Here is a 20,776-nt window from a genome sequence, read left to right as displayed (position 1 = left end):
GTGGTCCCCAACCTTTTTTGCGCCACGGACCGGTTACATGTCAGAAATATTTTCGCGGACCGGCATTTATATAAATAAATAATACATTTATATAAATAAATAAATAATACATTTATAATAAATATATAAATACGATGAAATAAAATGATACGACTGACATAAAAACAAGTACAAATGACAAAAATAAAACTCACCATTACGTTGAATTAGTGGGAGCACTGAGTTTGTTTCTCAGAAACGAGCCGGTCCCATCTAGACGTAATCGGAGACAATGACACCCGAAGTGATTACGGTTTGTCTTTTATTGCAGGATGCTTGGTCTCCATGTGTTGAAGCAGTTTTGAATGCTTCATTGCCTGGTTAGTTAGCCTGTCGCCACATATTAGCTTTGCGGGCTCGACTGGGGAAACATGTCACGTGACCGGGACGAGTGTCTTGACCTGAATTAATTGATCGTCGATAAAAAAAAATTTCTGTGCGGCTTGGCGGCCCGGTACCAAGTGACCCACGGACCGGTACCGGTCCGCGGCCCGGTGGTTGGGGACCACTGATATAAACGACACGTAAAGGTCAGTGCATAAAAAGTTTTGGCCTTTAGTAGGTAGTAAAGCATGGATAATGAAAAAAATCTTTTTGAAAACAAATTAAATTAAATTAAGAAATTATTAACAGCATTAAAAATATACATATTTCACCAAAAAACTACTATCAATGATTCTCATTAAATAAAACACTGTTATTATGAATAACAGTTTCCATCACTTCACCGCCTGCAGGTCAGATTTATGAAAGATGTTTATCTAATGAGGCGAAATCACATCAAACGGCAAACATTCTGACCAAATACATCATCTTGAAGAATCAGTGAAAGAATACATCTAAATAAAGTAATAAAGAAATCAAAACGGCAACACGGTGACAGATACGATGACGATACTGCGTACAGACAGGAGGTGGAGCGGCTGGTCCACCGGTGCAGCCAAAACCACCTGGAGCTGAACCCGCTCAAGACCGTGGAGATGACAGTGGACTTCAGGCGAGACCCTTCACCACTTTCACCCCTCACTATCCGCAATAATACTATTCTCTCCACAGACACCTTCAAGTTCCTGGGATCCACAATCTCTCGGGACCTGAAATGGACCAGCCACATAGACTCTGTCCGGAAGAAGGCCGAGCAGAGGCTGTACTTTCAGAGACAGCTCAGGAAGTTCAACCTGCCACGGGAGCTGCTGAAGACCTTCTATACTGCCATCATCCAGTCTATCTCTGCACCTCCATCACTGTCTGGTTTGGATCGGCCTCCAAACAAGACAAGCACAGACTGCGATGGACAATTAGGACTGCAGAAAAGATAATTGGAATCAACCTCCCATCTATCCAGGACTTGTACCTGTCCAGGACCAGGAAACGTGCAAGTAACATCTCTACAGACCCTTCTCACCCAGGTTGCAGTCTGTTCAAACTACTCCCCTCCGGACGGCGTTACAGAGCTCTGTACGCCAAAACCAGCAGACACAGAGAAAGTTTCTTCCCCCAGGCTGTCGCTCTGATGAACTCACACCACTCTTAGGTTCTCAGAATCATTGCTGTGCAATAACATCCTGCTCTCCACACCTTTTTTGAATTGTCTACACTGTTTGTACTATGTGTCCTCTCTGCATCCATTGCAGCCTGGTCATCCTGGAAGAGGGACCCTCCCATCTGTGGTCTCTTCTCAAGGTTTCTCATTTCCCCTAGCTGGAGTTTTGAGTTTTTCCTTGCCCTCCTGGGAGTTTAAGATCAGGGGATGTTTGAGAATATTTGTCAATTTTTGCACATGTCCTGAGTGTTGTTAGTCACCTAAATGTTAAACCGAGGCTGAGATGTACCGAAGTCAAATTCCTTGTTTGGCATGCTCAAACATGGCCAATAAAAATTCTTGAATCTTGAATCTAGTGACCTTAAGAACTTTAAAAGTTAAGATTCGTCGCAAACTGCATTGTTTAAAAAGGAGAATGGTCGCTAGTTTCAATCCCTGCTATTTGTACAAATTATTTTCAAAATGCATTTTTTTTTTTACAACAAACTAGAGAAACTCCCCTTCATTTTCAGTGGGAATAGCATTGCTGGTCTCCCTTTTTTGCTAGTGCATCATAGTCTACAGCAGGGGTCACCCCGCCCGCGGGCACCAGGTCGCCCGTGAGGACCGCATGGGTCGCCCGCAGGACTGTTCTAAAATAGCGGCACTTGTCAGTGAGCTGCATCTATTTATTTTACAGTCAAACCTCAGTTTTCGAACGTCCTGGTTCTCGAACAAATCGGAATTCGAACAAAAAATTCTAGATGTTTTTGCTTCGGTTGTCGAACAAAATTCAGAGGTCGAACCTCGCGAGATGAGCCGGGAGGACCCGAGAAAACCCGACCGCGCGGCCCGGATGCCGACTGACTCCGTTGTTATTGTATTTTCGTTACTTTGAGGATTGTATTAACCCCCAATCATGCATCCAAAGAAAGCAAGTGGGAGCAGTAAAGCCATCCTAAAACACAATGACGCTCTTAAAGCAATGCGACAGTGAGCGCCCGGCGCGCTACGGTTGCGCGATCGGACCAAATTAAGCTCCCTGCGCACTGAGGTCCACTTATAATTTTGGAAAGTACATCGGGACTTTAAAGATGTTTTCTAAATTTTAGCGACGGCTCTGTCACAATAATGCGACCAGCGCGGTGCAGTTGCGCGGTGGGCGACGCGCTACGGTTGCGCGTTCGGCAGTGCGCTGCAGTTGCGCGATCGGACAAATATGCGCAAATGAAAAAATGCTAAAAAAAGGCGGGTTATTTTTGTCTTGAAACGGATGAAATAGATTCGGAATTCGACCAATTCGCTTCTCGAACCACCTTCTGGAACGGATTGTGGTCAAAAACCAAGGTTTGACTGTATTTTTGCTATTCTTGTTAAAATCACACTTACATGTGAACTGGAAATGACAATAATAACACAGTGAAAGCCAAATTGAGCAAATTGGCTATTTCAGAAGTGTGTGTCAAACTGGTAGCCCTTTGCCTTAATCAGTACCCAGGAAATAGCTCTCGGTTTAAGAAAGGTTGGTGACCCCTGGTCTACAGTAAAATTTGTTGTGGTAATTCCAAGGATAGAGCCGAGGTGTCGGTCCGATAACCTAGATCTTTGACAGGCTTTGTTGACGTTCATGTGGCTGAACATCTGCTCACCCATGTAGGTCGAGCAAAATTGTCCACTCTTTTAACACTCGGCACTCAGTGTCCACCTTTCTTTTCCTCGGGCCACTCATTTCAACACTAGAAGGTATGTGGGAGGCTTTAGCGTAAAACTGTATCTGAAAGCTCAGCGCGCTAATTACGAGAACGCTGACGTCCTAGCCCACACTCGAAATTCGGCACTGATAGAAATAGAGCGTGGAGTGCGCCGGTTCCGTACTACTGAGTACGTACACGCACTTGTGAGTGTGCACCGAGCTTTCTGACACGGCTTCCGGGAGTAAATGCACGAGCGGGCACTTCACCATCTACTGGGGAAACATAGTAATTGCAGGGAAAATGACCCAAAAAAAAGTTTAATTGTACAATTTATTCAGGTTTGGCGGGCCGGATTAAACGGCCCCGTGGGCCGGATGTGGCCTGTGGGCCGTAGTTTGCCAATGTCTGCACAATATAGTCCTCAGTCTCCCCAACAATAGCGGTAGCAGTTTGCACTATTTTATTGCAATGTTTTTCCTTATTTAGATTTGTTTCAAGACTACAGTTACAGTTAGACTTCACTTTGATGGTTAATGCAGTTATTGCAATTTTGTTGTTTTATCACAGTAGATTGGTTTATTTACATTTCAAAAACCAGAAGCCATTCATTTACAAATGTGATTGCACTTTAGTTTACATATTTAAATGTTCAGATATCAAGATGTGATAGACAGTTTTTGCATGATTTGAATGAGGCAAAATAACATGCTTTCTCTCTCGAATATATTGTTATAATCCTTTGTTTCAGATGTAATCATTTTCTGTATAAAAAATAAATTTGGTGTTCAAAAAGTCTTTTCAAACTTGAGTCTTGAAAAAGATGGGGTCGTCTTATAATCAGGGTCGTCTTATATTCATGCCAATACGGTATTACACTTTTCTACAACCTTGGAGACTCCAAGTACACAGTAAAATGAATATAAAAGCAAAAGAAAGTGGATTTTCCGTGATCTTTAAACTAATTTTGCTCATTACACTTTAAGGCAGAAGTTTCCAAACTACCACAAGAAATAGTATAAGTAGAATAGAATATGGTCTACGCTTCAACTTTTGCCCGAGTGTATTACACTTTTTAATTTCAACACCAGGGAGAGTACCTGTGCTGCTACTACTGTTGATGAAGGCAGTTGCTCAACCAATAAGGACAAAAGTAGACAAAGAAGAACTGTACCGTCCCCAAGATAGTAAACATGGCAGAACCAAAGAAGTGAATGATAGAAATTGAGTGGAGAAATGCAGAGACACATTGGAAGGTGAATATTACTTCAAAGAAAAGGCTGCAATGGCCAGCCCAACTCATCGCGAAACATAGCAAGCTTTTTTCAGATGAGACCTCATACAAGACTGCCTCGTTAAAGTCGCCAAAATAATGTGCCCAGAAAAGGTGCAGGACTTCAAAAACATCAGTGCCGTTCCCAATTTAGGTGAGTAAAAGATATCTTCCACAGTACCCGTGTATTACGAAGCATTTATGTGGAGGTAAACATGCGACAAATACCCATAATGCACATAAATTCTGTCACTAGCCTGTTTTTGCCCACCACTTGGGTTTTTCTTGTTAACACACAGAGTACACACCGCTGTGCACTGTGCATACACTGCGCATGCAAATTCATCTGATCTCATTTGATACGGATTTGCTCCTTGAGCAAGTGACATTTGCACGGATTTTTGGATCGTCACCGGAGCAGGATGGCCCCATTTACATATCCAGCGCAGCTAAAATTCACCAGAATAATGTACTAAAATTATCTACACTTCTGTTATTAAGTCCAATTCAGTCTGTTAATGTTGATAATCGTTTCAAATAAATGTTAATAGGTGTGATCCTAAGCCGAGTAACTTCAACAAGCTTGAAATTTACCCATCCCATTTCCCCTTTATTATTTCTCTGTACTGTAAATCTTACATCTAAGAAGAAATCTGAGGCTGCTGTTCTGAGAATGAGCTACCAAAGCTTTTTATTAATAAATCAATAAAGATCCATTGATGGACATCGTGGACAGTGCCTCTGGATTGGCAGACTGGGGTGGTGGTTCCCCTCTTTAAGAAAGGGGACCGGAGGGTGTGTTCCAATTACAGGGGAATTACACTCCTCAGCCTCCCTGGTAAGGTCTATTCAGGGGTGCTGGAGAGGAGGGTCCGTCAGGAGGTCGAACCTCGGATTCAGACGGAACAGTGTGGCTTTCGTCCTGGCCGTGGAACAGTGGACCAGCTCTTCACCCTCAGCAGGATCCTCGAGGGTGCATGGGAGTTCGCCCAACCAGTCCACATGTGTTTTGTGGACTTGGAGAAGCCGTTCGACCGTGTCCCTCGGGAGGTTCTGTGGGGGGTGCTTCGGGAGTACGGGGTACCGAGCCAACTGATAAGGGCGGTTCGGTCCCTGTATCACCGATGCCAGAGTTTGGTCCGCATTTCCGGCAGTAAGTCGGATTCGTTCCCGGTGAGGGTTGCACTCCGCCAAGGCTGCCCTTTGTCACCGATTCTGTTCATAATTTTTATGGACAGAATTTCTAGGCGCAGCCGAGGCGTTGAGGGTGTCCGGTTTGGGGACCTCAGCATCGCGTCTCTGCTTTTTGCAGACGACGTGGTGCTGTTGGCTTCTTCAGGCCGTGATCTCCAGCTCTCACTGGAGCGGTTCGCAGCCGAGTGTGAAGCGGTCGGGATGAGGGTCAGCACCTCCAAATCCGAGTCCATGGTCCTCGATCGGAAAAGGGTGGAATGCCCTCTCCGGATCGGGCATGAGATCCTGCCCCAAGTGGAGGAGTTTAAGTATCTTGGGGTCTTGTTCACGAGTGAGGGGAGGATGGAGCGCGAGATCGACAGGCGGATCGGTGCAGCGTCGGCAGTAATGCGGACTCTGTACCGGTCCGTCGTGGTAAAGAGAGAGCTGAGCCAAAAGGCAAAGCTCTCAATTTACCGGTCGATTTACGCTCCTACCCTCACCTATGGTCACGAGCTATGGGTCGTGACCGAAAGAACGAGATCCCGGATACAAGCGGCCGAAATGAGTTTTCTCCGCAGGATGTCCGGGCTCTCCCTTAGAGATAGGGTGAGAAGTTCGGTCATCCGGGAGAGACTCGGAGTAGGGTCGCTGCTCCTCCACGTTGAGAGGAGCCAGATGAGGTGGCTCGGGCATCTCATCAGGATGCCTCCTGGACGCCTCCCTGGGGAGGTGTTCCGGGCATGCCCCACCGGTAGGAGACCCTGGGGACGACCCAGGACGCGCTGGAGAGACTATGTCTCTCAGCTGGCCTGGGAACGCCTTGGGATCCCCCGGGATGAGCTAGATGAAGTGGCTGGGGAGAGGGAAGTCCGAGAGTCCCTCCTGAAGCTGCTGCCCCTGCGACCCGACCCCGGATAAGCGGAAGAAGATGGATGGATGGATGGATGATGGAAAGCTGTGATGAATGCAGTGTTGTCTTTACGTATATATTCAACAATATATTTGACCACTTTTAACTGATTTTTCTAACATCAATACACTAAAGTTAAGGCTATAGACCTAATTTCTAGTAGGTGGCCCTCCCATATGTTTATGTATGTGGCCCTCATTGAAAAAAGTTTGGACACCTCTTCATTAAGATTACAATGATTCTTCAGATTACACTGATTGAATCATAATTTTTGTAATGTGACATTTGCATGACAGAGCTGTAACAGTGTCGCTTTCGTCAAACCTCTGACAAGTGTGATTTTACTGAACGTTCTATCTTTGGCCCTGCCCCTTAAGGTATCATGCCAAGTTAATAAAACAACCGGAAGTCCCATTCCTTCGCCTATATTTGGATTTCAGAGTAATGTCATATTTCTGAAGGCCGTGATATTTTTAAACACGTGATAATATGACCAGACATGTCTAATGAGTGGCATCATACTTCCGGTCCTTGATCATTTGCCCATATTTGGCCATCCTATGACATCCATCCGACAGCTGCCCTTTTTAAACATGTGACTTACACGTACATGACCAAACATGCCTTGAGGGTAGAAGCAAATCCAGTAAACAGGAGAACCTCCCCCAATTAGGAGTCTTATAAATTAATAAAAGAACCTTAAAATTGATCCGAAAGCAAGCAGGGAGCCAATGCAGCAACTTCATAATTGGTGTAACATAGTTGTATTGATTAGTATTGTAGGTTAGTGACTGTAATCACAAGCGACAGTTGGGCAAAAAAATATTTAGTCAGCCACCAATTGTGCAAGTTCTCCCACTTACAAGCTGAGAGATGGCTGTAATTTCCATCATAGGTACACTTCAACTATGAGAGACAAAATAAAAACAATGCATAAAATCACATTGTCTGATTTTTTAAAGAATTTATTTGCAAATTATGATGGAAAATAAGTATTTAGTCAATAATGGCTTCGATCTGGGGCTCCACGCAAGATCTCACCCAGTGGGGTCAAAATGATAACAGGAACAGTGAACAAAAAGACCAGAACCACACAGGGGGACCAAGTGAATGCCCTTCATAGAGCTGGGAAGACTACCATCAGTAACACACGACGTCGCCCGGGACTCAAATCCTGGAGTGCCAGACGTGTCCCACTGCTTGAGCCAGTACATGTCCAGGCCCGTCTGAAGTTTGACATTCCATATGACATTCCATATCGCCCAATCCTCTTCTGGATCATTCAAATGCTCTCTAGCAAACTTCAGATGGATGCGGTGATATTCTTGGAGCCCCAGATCAAGGCCATTATTGACCAAATACTTATTTTCCACCATAATTTGAAAATAATTTCAATAGTTTTGTATCATTTTGAACCAAAATCGATGAATTTTTATAGTTATTTTAAAACCGAAGACGATTCGCTCGGAGGAGCCAACTTCCTGTCTAGCCTCCTCTGAGGATTGCGTAATCACACGGCTGCCTATGTTGACAGGCTATGCAGTTAGACATAACTGCTCTCTGTCTTTATGTCCCTGTTTAAGTGTTCAAACACTGTGGCTATATTAACTAATTTCCGTAGTTAAGGTGACGTAAATAATATCTTGTGTTTTTTGTCATCTGTCTGTAACGTCGTGTTTCTTTAGATGAACAAAACGGCTTTGAAAAGAGACCTTACGGAGGTTACGAAAAAAGGTTCTCCAGCCTTATGGCAGGGGGTGCTAGTGATCCCGGGATGCTTCATGCGCCTACCGGTAGAATAAGAGATCGCCAAATTTACAGTGAACAACTGAGGAGCAGTCGTCCATTTATTTCGTTTTACATTCTTTTTCTTTTCTTTCGTTTTACAATGGAGGATTACATATCAAACGATTTTCAACTAGGGATTTTCGGTCGAAGCAGGAGGTCGTCAGTAAAGGAAGAGCAACGCCGGAGTTAAAAGGTTTGATTCGGACAACGGGACTTCGGAAAGGAGTGGAACGCACGATCGTCAGTGCCTCTCCAGTCATGAACCTCACCGCATGTCACTGGTCCACAGTGTGTACAGGGAGCTTGTGTGTTTGCACAGACACTTGAAAAATTAGAGGGAACATTGGTTGAAGTGTATTTATGATGGAAATTACAGCCATCTCTCATCTTGTAAGTGGGAGAACTTGCACAATTGGTGGCTGACTAAATATTTTTTTGCCCCACTGTCGTCTGTAAATAAAGTGGAAATCAACTTGTTGTTCCATTTCACTTTTGATGTCCTTAGAATTTACCTAAATGGTTGTGTGATAAGGCGTCATCAACAATTCCACTAGAAAAAGCCATACATTCAGATATTTATCGAGGACGTTCAACAATTCTAAATACAGTAAGTTACCTTCAGTCCTAATCATGGTGAAATGGAATGTTATTGCTAAACTAAGCTAAGCTAAGCTGATGTGTCCAATGTACAGTCAATGTACAGTCTGGGTCCAAGAAACACACCATCAAATATTTTGGCTATTGAATCAGTCAAGAAATGTAGAAATTAGAGGGCAAAAACTGAAGGAGGCCAAATATTTGTGGGTCTTATAATAGGGACATTGTAGAATTCTTGGTAAGGGAGAATTCTTGGAATCAGTCGGCATAAACTGAATAGTTTAAAGTTAGAACGGTTTGAATCAGTTAAGAATTGTAGAAATTTGGGGGTAAAAATTAAATGAATAAATATTTGTGAGTATTTTAAAGGGGAAATGCAGAATTTTTGGTAATGAAGAATTTTTTTAATCAGTAGGCATGCGATGAGTAGTTTAAAAGTGGAATGGTTTGAATCAGTCAAGAAATGTAGAAATTAGAGGACAAAAAAATGAATGAGCCCAAATATTTGTGGGTATGTAAAGGGGACAATGAGATTTTTCGGTAAATGAGAATTCTTGGAATCAGTTGGCATTAGCCAAAAACCAAAATTGAATCAGTCATGAAATGTAGAAATTAGAGGAGAAAATCTGAATGGGTCAAAATATTTGTCGGTAAATGGGAGAATGTAGAATTTTTGCTAAGGGAGAATTTTTGGAATAAGTAGACATTAGATGAATAGTTTAAAGTTTGAATGGGTTGAATTGGTTGTTAGATTTTGTGCCAGTTCTTTAGCTTTAATTATCTCTATGCTAATAGTAATGACCAGGAGACTGCCTTCTACAAACCGGATTCGGTTGAAGTTGGGAAATTGTGTAAAATATAAATAAAAACAAAATTCAACGATTTGAAAATCCTTCTCAACCCATATTCAATTGAATACACTACAAAGACAACATATTTAATGTTCAAACTGATAAATTTAATTGTTTTTGTCACGTTCCCGCGTCACCTGACTTCCAGCCAAGCCCTACTCATGGAATTGCCAGCACCTGCTACAGCTCGTTAGGTCCCCTATTTAACCTCTCTGTGTTCTGCCAGTGGTTGTCAGTTCGTCTGATTACCCTGCCCGTGACACTGCTGCCTTTTTTCCCCGGACCAATCTTTGTAGCCAACTGCTTCCGTGAACATCGACCACGCTTCTGATCGCCGCCTGTCCTGACTACCTTCCCGCCCTTCGACCACGCTTCTGATCGCCGCCTGTCCCGACTACTTGCTCGTCCTTCGACCACCTGCCTCCGACTACGACTACGCGCTGTGCTCTGCTGCTCAGCCACGCCAGCCAGACCGCAGGTCCAGCGTTCTACGTCCCATTTTTCCCCTTTGCCAATAAAGGATCGTGCTGCACTTGGTAGCCCTGTCTCTGTTCCCTGACAGAACGAACTGACCTAAAATGCAACCAGCGCACGATCCCTCAGACCGGGACCGCCTGACCCACACGGAGTGGGAGCTCAGCAAGACCTCAGAGGAGATGGCGGCATTAACGAGGGCCGTCCAGCAGCAGCAACAGCAGCTCCAGCAGCAGCAACAGCAGCTCCAGCAGCAGCAACAGCAGCTCCAGCAGCACCATCAGCTCCACCAGGAACTGGTAGAGGCTCTCAGGGACCTCAAAGACTTGGCTCTTCTGGCTGCTGCAGACCGATTTGCGCGAGCCCTGTCCACGACCGTTCCGCTCAGCCCCGCCGATCAGCCCACCGTTATGTCCACGCCTCGTCCTGCCTCGGCGCCCAGGCAGCTCGTGGACGTCCCTGAGCCCAGACTCAGCAACCTCGCGAGGTTCGACGGTGACCCCAAGTACGTCCGGGCCTTTCTGACAAACTGCCGCGTCTTGTTTGACCTCCAGCCCGTCACATTTGCCACGGAACCAGCCAAGGTGGGTTTCGTGCTCACTCACCTGACGGGCGAGGCATGGCTGTGGGGAACGGCAGAATATGAGCGGCAGGGACCCGCCTGTTCGTCGTTCGACGCCTTCGCGGCTGAGATCCTGCGCGTGTTTGATTTGGGCTCCGCCTCGGAGGACGCCTCCACGGAGCTCATCACGCTGCACCAAGGCAGCAGATCCGTCGCCCAGTACGCCATCCGGTTCCAGACATATGCTGCCATCCAAGCGACGTCTTTTTCATGGATGCCGCTGCTTATTTCAGCAAGATAATGCCAAGCCACATTCTGCACGTGTTACAACAGCGTGGCTTCGAAGTAAAAGAGTCCAGGTTGTCCCCTGGCCCGCTTGCAGTCGAGACCTGTCTCCCATTGAAAATGTGTGGCACATTATGAAGCGTAAAATACGACAGGAAAGACCCCGGACTGTTGAACAACTGAAGCGGTTCATCAAGCGAGAATGGGAAAGAATTCCACATGAGAAGCTAAGAGAATTAGTCTCCTCTCTTCCAAAACGTTTATTGAGTGTTATTAAAAGGAAAGGTGATGCAACTTCTACTGCACGCGTTGCAGCCATGAAATTCCAAGTTAATTATTATTTGAAAAATTGAATAAGGTTTGAGCATTAAATATGTTGTCTTTACAGTGTATTCAATTGAATATAGGTTGAAAATGATTTTCAAATCATTGTATTTTGTTTTTATTTACATTTTACAGAATTTCCCAACTTCAACCGAATCCGGTTTGTAGTTTAACTATTTAATGTTTGCCAGAAATATCGAGACACAGCTGCGGAGCCTTCTTTGCATGATTGCGGAAGAAGGTCTAACCCCCACCTCCAAGGTCCTTCCTTGCCAACTTTAAGTGTAAGTGGTACTGTAATTTTATTTCTTATTAGTTATGTGTTGCTAGTGTTCCCTGCAGATTTAGTATGGTCGTCACTGAGATTTATACGTTTGTATGTTTGCAGAGCTCCTTCATCTTTGTCAATAAACGTTGTTGATAAAAGGTATAATAAAAGGCATCTCCAAAGAACCATCACTTTCCTGACAATCCTCTGTGTATATTCTCCTCCAAATGATAATTAATCATGAAAATACCTGTGGCTTATAGTCCAGTGCGGTTATATATGAACAAAACAAGATTTTCACCTAATTTTAGCTGGTGCATCTTACAAGTTTGCAGTTTATAGTTATGTATGTTGTTTCATGTTTATGACACGTCTCATATATTGTTTTTATATTATTTGTATTATTTATTCGCATTTCGTCTCATATTTAAAGCCTTTTTGCGACCTAAACCATTTTGTTTTGTAAGCATCGTACTAGGGAACTAGTTGGTGTGCCCAGCGGAAGAATACACCGCGAGAGAGCCTCTGGACTGAGGAAGACGACGTTTAACGACATGGTATACGTATGCCGTTTTGGACTGTTGCGTCGTCTCTCGCGTGTGTTATCATTTTTAGAATTTTCATTATGGCATTATTGTTTTATTACTGTTCCAAATTTTATTTTATTACATTTATTACTGTACTGTTTCATTTTATAACTATTATTACTGTTTTATTACTGTTCGGACTTGTCCCGAAATTGGGTTTATATCGCATACATAGGAACGGATCGACATCGTAAACCGAAGATTCAAAACTGTCACGACTCGTCCCTGATCATGTCCATAGTTTGTCAGTGTGTCTGTGTGCTCGCCCCTCCCCTCCTTTGTGCCCATGATAAGTGTAATCATTCTCACCTGCCTCTTGTTACCTGTCTTGTATTTAAGTCCTGTCTGTGTGTCACTCCCTGTCGGATCATTGTTGTCGTCAGGTCCTGTTGTTTTCTTGTCTCACGTCCTGGTCAGTCAGTCTAGTTATTGTTGTGTTAATGTCATGATGTCTTTTTGGTTCCGGTCTTTGGTAATGTCACCCTGTCTTTTTGTTTCACGTCTTTTTCGGTCAGTCTTGTTGTTCGGTTTTGTTAGTGAGTTATGTCAGTTTGCCGAGTCTTTTTGAGTTTGCTTCAATAAACCCTGGTCCAAGCTGCACTTGGTCGCCCTGCTCCATTTCCACACTCCGCAGCCTGACACAGAACAGGGGTTAAGGGGGGGAGGGGGTCTGTGATACTATGATGATGAGAAATTCAGACAAAAGCTTTGTTGTTCCACTTTATATAGACCATAACTGAATGAGTAAAATGTAAAAAAAGAAGGATTTATAACCATGATATGTCAGCTTTAATGTCAACGTGAAAGTTTAAAAAAGACTACCATAATTTTCGGACTATAAGTCGCGTTTTTTTCATAGTTTGGGTGGGGGGGCGACTTATAATGAGGAGCGACTTATATGTGAATTTTTTGAAAACTTTTCAAAAAAAAAAAAGTGAAACCGCGATAAACGAACCGTGATGTAGCAAGGGATTACTGTAATTTGATTTTCAAGTGACGTCAGCAGCGCGGCGTGGCGTGGCGGTTGTTTTTATGAGGCAATGTGGATCAGTGGGTAGAGTGTTTGTCTCCCAACTTGAAGGTTGTGGGTTCAGTCCTCACCTCCGGTGACCAAAATGTCCTTGAGCAAGACACTGAATCTTTCAGTGGCCTTGTGGTAGAGTGTCCGCCCTGAGACTGGAAGGTTGTGGGGTCATACCAAAAGACTATAAAAATGGGACCCATTGTCTCCCTGCTTGGCACTCAGCATTAAGGGCTGGGATTGGGGGATTACATCACCAAATGATTCCCGAGCGCGGCATCGCTGCTGCTCACTGCTCCACTCTCCCCCAGGGGATGGAACAAAATCACACGGGGATGGGTTAAATGCAGAGGACAAATTTCACCACACTCAGATGTGTGTGACGATCATTGGGACTTTAACTTTAACTTTAAAAAGGACAAAGATTGATCACAGGATGACGAAGATGACGAAGGGCCCCACGTACTACCGGCATCATTAGCGGCTTTGTTTCTAAGTGACACGGAGGACGAAGAGTTTGAAGGATTTAAGGCAGGGGTCTCCAAACTACGGCCCAGTTTTTATTGGCCCGCGGGCCGTAGTCCCATTAGCACCCCCACCCGGAAGAGAAGCGAACGCGCAGCGTTTGACGTCCCCTTAGCACCCCCCCCGGAAGAGAAGCGAACGCGCAGCGTTTGACGTCCCATTAGCAAACCCCCCCCCCCCCCGGAAGAGAAGCGAACACGCAGCGTTTGACGTCCCGTTAGCAAACCCCCCACCCCCCCGGAAGAGAAGCGGAAAAAAATATTGGCCCCCGGGCCCCTTCACGTTAATAAATCGGGCCCTCCTTGCAAAAAGTTTGGAGACCCCTGATTTAAGGATTTGGAGTGACACAGAAGGTTTGAAAAACTATTATGGCTTTTACGCACGTCCGGTCCTACTCTACGGAGCTCTCTTTCACCTCCGTGGATAGAAGTCGGGGGCCGGCGCTCGGCTGGGTGGCTGTCCGGGGACGGTGGATGGGGCTCAGTCATGGCTTTTACGCACGCCCGGTCCTATTCTATGGATCTCTCTTCCACCTCCGTGGCTGGAAGTCCACGCCGCCACACGCCTGGAAGTTTGTTTTGTTAAATAAAGAGCCGTTTTCCAAACCCACGTCTTTCCTTGTACTTTGTTAACGCTACAATATAGTTATATACTAGTTCTGTGGAATAACGACGAGGCTGACGTCAGGGCGCACGCACCGGCGTTGTTGACAAAGGATGAGGAATTTGATCGATGGATTTAATGATTTAGAGTGCACAGATGGTTTGATAATATTATTGCTTATATAATAGTTATTTGATATCTAATTTACATATATATCGTTATATGGGCCTGTGGAATATTTTGAAGTGCAAGCGACGTCAGCGGCGCGCACCCATTGTTGACAAAGGACGATCGATGGATTTAATGAATTGGAGTGACACAGATGGTTTTATAAACGTGTTATTTATGTAATGTTTTTTTTTAATAACTCTGAATGTTACGTCAGGCCCGTTCTCAGCTCTTCGTTTGTGTTTATGTCACGTTAGCATACCTATCGTTTAGCCTGTTGTTGCTCGTTCATGTCTGTTCTTGGTGTTTGATTTTGTCGAATAAATTTCCCCCCCAAATACTCCGGAGCGACTTATATATGTTTTTTTTTCACATTATTGTGCATTTTATGGCTAATGCGACCTATATTCCGGAGCGACTTTTAGTCCAAAAATTACGGTAATTTTTTTGGCTAATGAAAAGGAGTTTGGCTGACTTATCATTGTTAATGCTTGGAAGCATAACACATTAAGAGGGGAGTCAAATAATTGTAAAACTACTTGAATGTAAAACTGTCTCTATGTTGCCAAACCAAAATGTTACAAAAAACATTGTGCATATGAGAGCGTCGCCAAGCTAAACTTTAAAATTAAAGTCGAATCATCATAATCACTATTCTGAAAGGTGTTCTTTTGTTCGCTGTGTAATTGATTTATTTAAAAAAAAAAGTACATTTCAAAATCTAAACTCCCAACTCAGTGCGTGTACAAAAACTTACTTGATAAGATACCCAGTATGGAACAAGATATTTACCTGCCAGATCCCTATGTTCGGAGCTGGGTCAGAGAATGGTCGTTTAAACAAATTGCACATTTTAAAAGCATCAGAGTAAATCTCTGTTATGTTGTTCAAAACCACGAAGACAGCAGCAAGAGGATAAACAGATGAGAACAAACTGACATAACCAAAAAGAAGGAACAATTCCAGGTAGTCATCAAAAGTACCCTGTGAGAATGCAAAATATTGATCGTTAAACGTGTATATTCAGGTTGATCTAAAATTAGTAAAATAACTTTACTTACCAAGTAAGGGCTCATGTCAGTTTCCAGTTGCACTTGTTCAATCAAAGGGAGCTCCATCATCATCTTCTTATTGTATCCCCTTTGAAGCCAGTAGGGCACCAACGCTTCCATGAATTGATTTATGATTTGACTGGTGATCAACAAGGTTGCCAAATTCTTAAAACAGACAGTAGCAGAATTGGTAAATGTTTTAATACGATTAATAAAAATGACAAAAATGCTTTTTGTGACACAAGCACAGGATATAAAAAGCTGTTTCATATGTTTTCTACATTTGTGATGTGGAAAAACCTCTATGCATCATCAAAGTATAAACAGTGATTCACTTTTACCACAACATTAAATCGTGGTAGACTCTTATTCTAGGGATGCTGAATGCATTCACATATATTATTCTACCTTTATTCATGTATGAAGTCCTGAACAGCGATCACTGCAAGGTCAGGATTTTAGAAATTAGTGTCACACCTCTATCACGCATTTTGTAAACCTTCTTCCAAAACCCCCCTTAGTAAGTGTACATACTGTAAATATGTTTTTAGAACTGTTTTATTATTGTAACGATTTTTCTATAACAAGTTACAACACTCTTAAATGTGTTTTTAGAACTCTTATTTATATAACATTTTTTTATAAAAAGGTACAAGTGTATGCACTGCAATTGTGTGGGCACTCCCCGCCTTCTGCTGACGAGTGGGCAACATATGTGCCATAATTCCTCAATTTAAAAGTTTTATTTTGAATCTTATTTTTTCTTAATTTGTAAAAACAAATCCGCGATGTAGTGAAACCGCGATAAACAAAGCGCGATGTAGCAAGGGATTATTGTAATTTAAACTGCAACTGATGACTAGTCCGACGTCAGCGGCGCGGCGCACACGTGGCGATGTTTACATAAAGGATGAAGGATTCGATCGATGGATTTAATGACGTGGAGTGACAGTTTGAAAAAATTGTTGTTTATATTGGCCTGTGGAATAATTTGAACTGCAACTGACGACGAGTCCGACATCAGCGGCGCGGCGCACTCGCGGCGTTGTTTACATAAAGGACGAGGAATTCGATCGATGGATTTAATGATTTGGAGTGACACAGATGGTTTGATAATATTGTTGTTTATATGATAGTTATTTGATATATGTATACTTTATATATCGTTATATGGGCCTGTGGAATAATTTCAACTGCAACTGACGACGAGTCCGACGTCAGCGGCGCGCCGCGCACGCGGCGTTGTTTACAGAAAGGAGGACGAATTCCATCGATGGATTTAATAATTTGGAGTGACACAGATGGTTTGATAAACATGTTATTTATGTTATAGTTATTTGAATAACTGTTAATGTTACATCAGGCCCGTTCTCAGCTCCTCGTTTGTGTTTATGTCACGTTAGCATACTGTATCGTTTATTTTGCTGTTGCTGGTTCATATGTGTTCTTGGTGTTGGATTTTGTCAAATAAATTTCCCCCAAAATGCGACTTAAACTCCGGTGCGACTTATATGTTTTTTTCCTTTTTATTGTGCATTTTATTGCTGATGCGACTTGTACTCCGAGCGACTTTTGGTCAGAAAAATACGGTAGTTGTCGTGACATGGCGATGTAAATGCATTTATTTAAAGCCCTATTGTATTATCATCTTGTTAGCTAACCCTGTGTGAATTTTTTGTACAATTATTCTAAGATCCAAAAGTCTTATTACTCCTATAGGCTTAAACAAGTCCCCTATAAATCGAATGCCAACAATGGCCAATGTTAGGGTTGATAGATTAGTTTGATCCTATGCTTATGTTGGAATGTAACCTGTAATAATTAACCTAGCTTGTCCTGTCTGAACAAAAGTAATAGAACAAAGTGCTAAGATCTTTTGAACTGATTGACCAGCTGCAGAGGAAGCAATCAAAGTTGTTCTGTTTACACAACGTCGTAAAAGACCCCCTGCTATGCTTTGACCAGAGGCCAGGGGCTTCAACCCCATCCTGTCCACTCTCACCTCCACTCTCACCTCCACTCTCGCCCCCACCCTGTTTCTCTCAATAAAAAATGCTCTTGCAAGAGGCCTGAGTCAAACCTCATTCGATCATCGCTGTACGCACAGCGACGAATGACTCTCCACTTGCAAGTGCTTAAAAAGGGCATACTGTCTCCCGTGTGGTTCTTGCAAAAATAAGTGAGAGTGAGCATCACTCTAACAGCCAAGAAGCCCGCCTGCACAGGATTGAACGATTACAGACCCGTCTCCCTGACATCTGTGGTCATTAAATCCTTTGAGAGGCTGGTGTTGAGCCACCTGAAGGACATCACAGGCCACCTACTCGACCCCCTGCAGTTTGCCTACCGAGCAAACTAGTCGGTGGATGATGCGGTCAACATGGGACTGCACTACACCCTGCGCCACCTAGACACCCCAGGGACGTATGCCAGGATCCTGTTTGTGGACTTCAGCTCGGCGTTCAACACCATCACTGTCATGTCTCGTCCCCAGTTTTGTTAGGTGTCTAGGTTGCCATGGTTTCTGTTCGGGTTCTGTCATGTCTCGTCCCCCCTTTTGCTATGTGTCCCTGATCATGTCCATAGTTTGTCAGTGTGTCTGTGTGCTCGCCCCTCCCTTCCTGTGTACCCATGATCAGTGTAATCACACTCACCTGCCTCTCGTTACCTGTGTTGTATTTAAGTTCTGTTTGTGTGTCACTCGCCGTCGGAGCATTGCATGAGATGTGGACAATGCATGTGTCACTGCCACGGGGTTGTTTGGTTCCTGTCTTTTGTTTCACGTTTTTATCGGTCAGTCCTGTTAGTTTTGATGTTAAGCCACGTCGGTTTGCCGAGTCTGTCTTTTGAGTTTGCTGCAATAAACCCTGGTCCAAGCTGCACTTGGTTGCCCTGCTCCATCTTCTGCACTCCGTTCGTGACAATCACTCCTGATATAGAAGCTCATCCAGCTCGTGGTGCCTGCCTCTACCTGTCAGTGGATCATCAGCTTCCTGACCAACAGGAGACAGCAGGTGAGGCTGAGGACCATCACATCCGACACCCAGACCACCAGCACTGGCGCCCCCCAGGGGCGTGTACACTCCCCACTGATCTTCTCTCTCTACACCAACGATTGCTCCTCAGGCGACTCTTCTGTGAAGCTCCTGAAGTATGCGGACGACACCACTCTGATCGGACTGATCCAGGACGGTGACGAGACTGCGGAAAGACAGGAGGTGGAGCGGCTGGTCCACTGCTGCAGCCAAAACCACCTGGAGCTGAACCCGCTCAAGACCGTGGAGATGAAAGTGGACTTCAGGAGAGACCCTTCGCCCCTTCCACCCCTCACCATCCTCAGTAATGCTATTTCCACCACAGACACCTTCAAGTTCCTGGGATCCACAATCTCCCGGGACCTGAAATGGGCCGGCCACATAGACTCTGTCCGGAAGAAGGCCCAGCAGAGGTTGTACTTTCTGAGACAGCTCAGGTAGTTCAACTTGCCACAGGAGCTGCTGAAGACCTTCTACACTGCCATCATCCAGTCTATTCTCTGCATCTCCATCACTGTCTGGTTTGGATCGGCCACCAAACAAGACATGCACAGACTGCAACGGACAATCCGGTCTGCAGAAAAGATAATCGGGACCAACCTCCCATCTATCAGACTTGTACCTGTCCAGGACCAGGAAATGTGCAAGTAACATGTCTGCAGACCCTTCTCACCCAGGTCACAGTTTGTTCAAACTACTCCCTTCGGGACGGCGTTACAGAGCGCTGCATACCAAAACCAGCAGACACAGACACAGCTTCTTCCCCCAGGCTGTCGCTCTGATAAACTCATACCACTCATGGAGACTCAGAGACATCACTGCAATAACTTCCTGCTCTCACCACTTAAATGTTTTTAGTTACCTGGATGTTGTCAGTCACTTAAATGTTGTACAGAGGCTGAGATCAACTGGAGTCAAATTTCCTGTTTGGCATGCACAAACTTGGTCAATAGAGGCTTTGCAGTCACGTGGTTTTATCACGTGATTTTGTGTTATGCCGCCATCTTGGCGGTCAACTCGTCAGCTCGTTCCTACGTGTTTGTATAGATTGTTTGATTTCTGCGCTACATTTTCACCGATTTCATCCGAATTATGGCTGATTTGCTATCCAACGAAGTTGGGCATTTGGATGAAGAATCCAAGAAACGTTACAGAGAGAAGTTGAATCTTGTTGGCACAACGGATCCGTACCTTTTACCGAAAAGCATGCTAAAATCGCCCGAGCATTTTGCAACAGCCGACCTGCCTGAACTCTCATATCCAGATATTTATAATTACCTCGTCGATTTGTTTTGTAATGGCATTTCATAACTTGACATATTAAAAAACTGAATAGAGTGAAATCATTCAGATACTGTACCTGTCTGTTCAAGTTGCTACCATTTTTATTTTTTGTTTATTTTTGCATGATGCCACATCTGATTGGCTTGAAAACTTAACCAATAAAAATTTTAACCTTGTGCCAATGGCTTGAAAACTTTACCAATGTAGATTTTACCTTGTGCCAAATGAAGTAACAAAAACCCTCTTGTTAAAAAATGCTACATTAAAAAAAAATTGTTTCACAAGGTTCATAATAATTTTTTGGGAAATTTCCTAATGCATTCACTCGAGAATTAATTGTTCAATTCCAATATGAAGTTCAATATTTACATTGATAACGTTTTCAAGCCAATCAGATGAAGCATCATGAAAAAATAAACACAAAATAAAAACGGGGGGGTGAACTGAAGAAATCATCCCATTCCCTGCCTTGCTGCTCTTGCTGCCTTTCTAAAAATGCACCCAGCATTTTCAACAATCATATTTGTATCATCCCATATTGTATTATTTCACATTTTGTGAAACAAATCAGGGGTGAATAGTTTGTTTACATACCTGATATGAAGTCCTCATTGCATATCCTTGTGTAAATCGTAGGTTTCCATCGTTCACGACGAATATCCGCGATCCATTTATCACGTTTTTTCATGTTCGCCGGAAATCTATAGAAGCTAAGATTTGGTTTATCGCCTCGTCTATTGC

At 43.8% G+C, this 20,776-nt stretch overlaps 1 protein-coding gene across 1 annotated transcript in view; it reads right to left on the bottom strand.

Moving 5' to 3' along the window:
* ano10a (anoctamin 10a) overlaps positions 1–20,776 on the bottom strand; it is a 221,477-nt gene that overhangs the window by 30,784 nt on the left and 169,917 nt on the right. Inside the window, exons 9-10 of the mRNA XM_037252069.1 lie at positions 15,726–15,881; positions 15,457–15,648 (exon numbers count right to left, since the gene is read on the bottom strand). Of these exons, the coding sequence (XP_037107964.1) occupies positions 15,457–15,648; positions 15,726–15,881 (348 nt within the window). The remainder of the gene's footprint in view (positions 1–15,456; positions 15,649–15,725; positions 15,882–20,776) is intronic.

The sequence above is a fragment of the Syngnathus acus genome, chromosome 5 (genome assembly GCF_901709675.1).
Source record: "Syngnathus acus chromosome 5, fSynAcu1.2, whole genome shotgun sequence".
NCBI lineage: Eukaryota > Metazoa > Chordata > Actinopteri > Syngnathiformes > Syngnathidae > Syngnathus > Syngnathus acus.
This window is presented reverse-complemented; position numbering and strand designations above follow the sequence as displayed.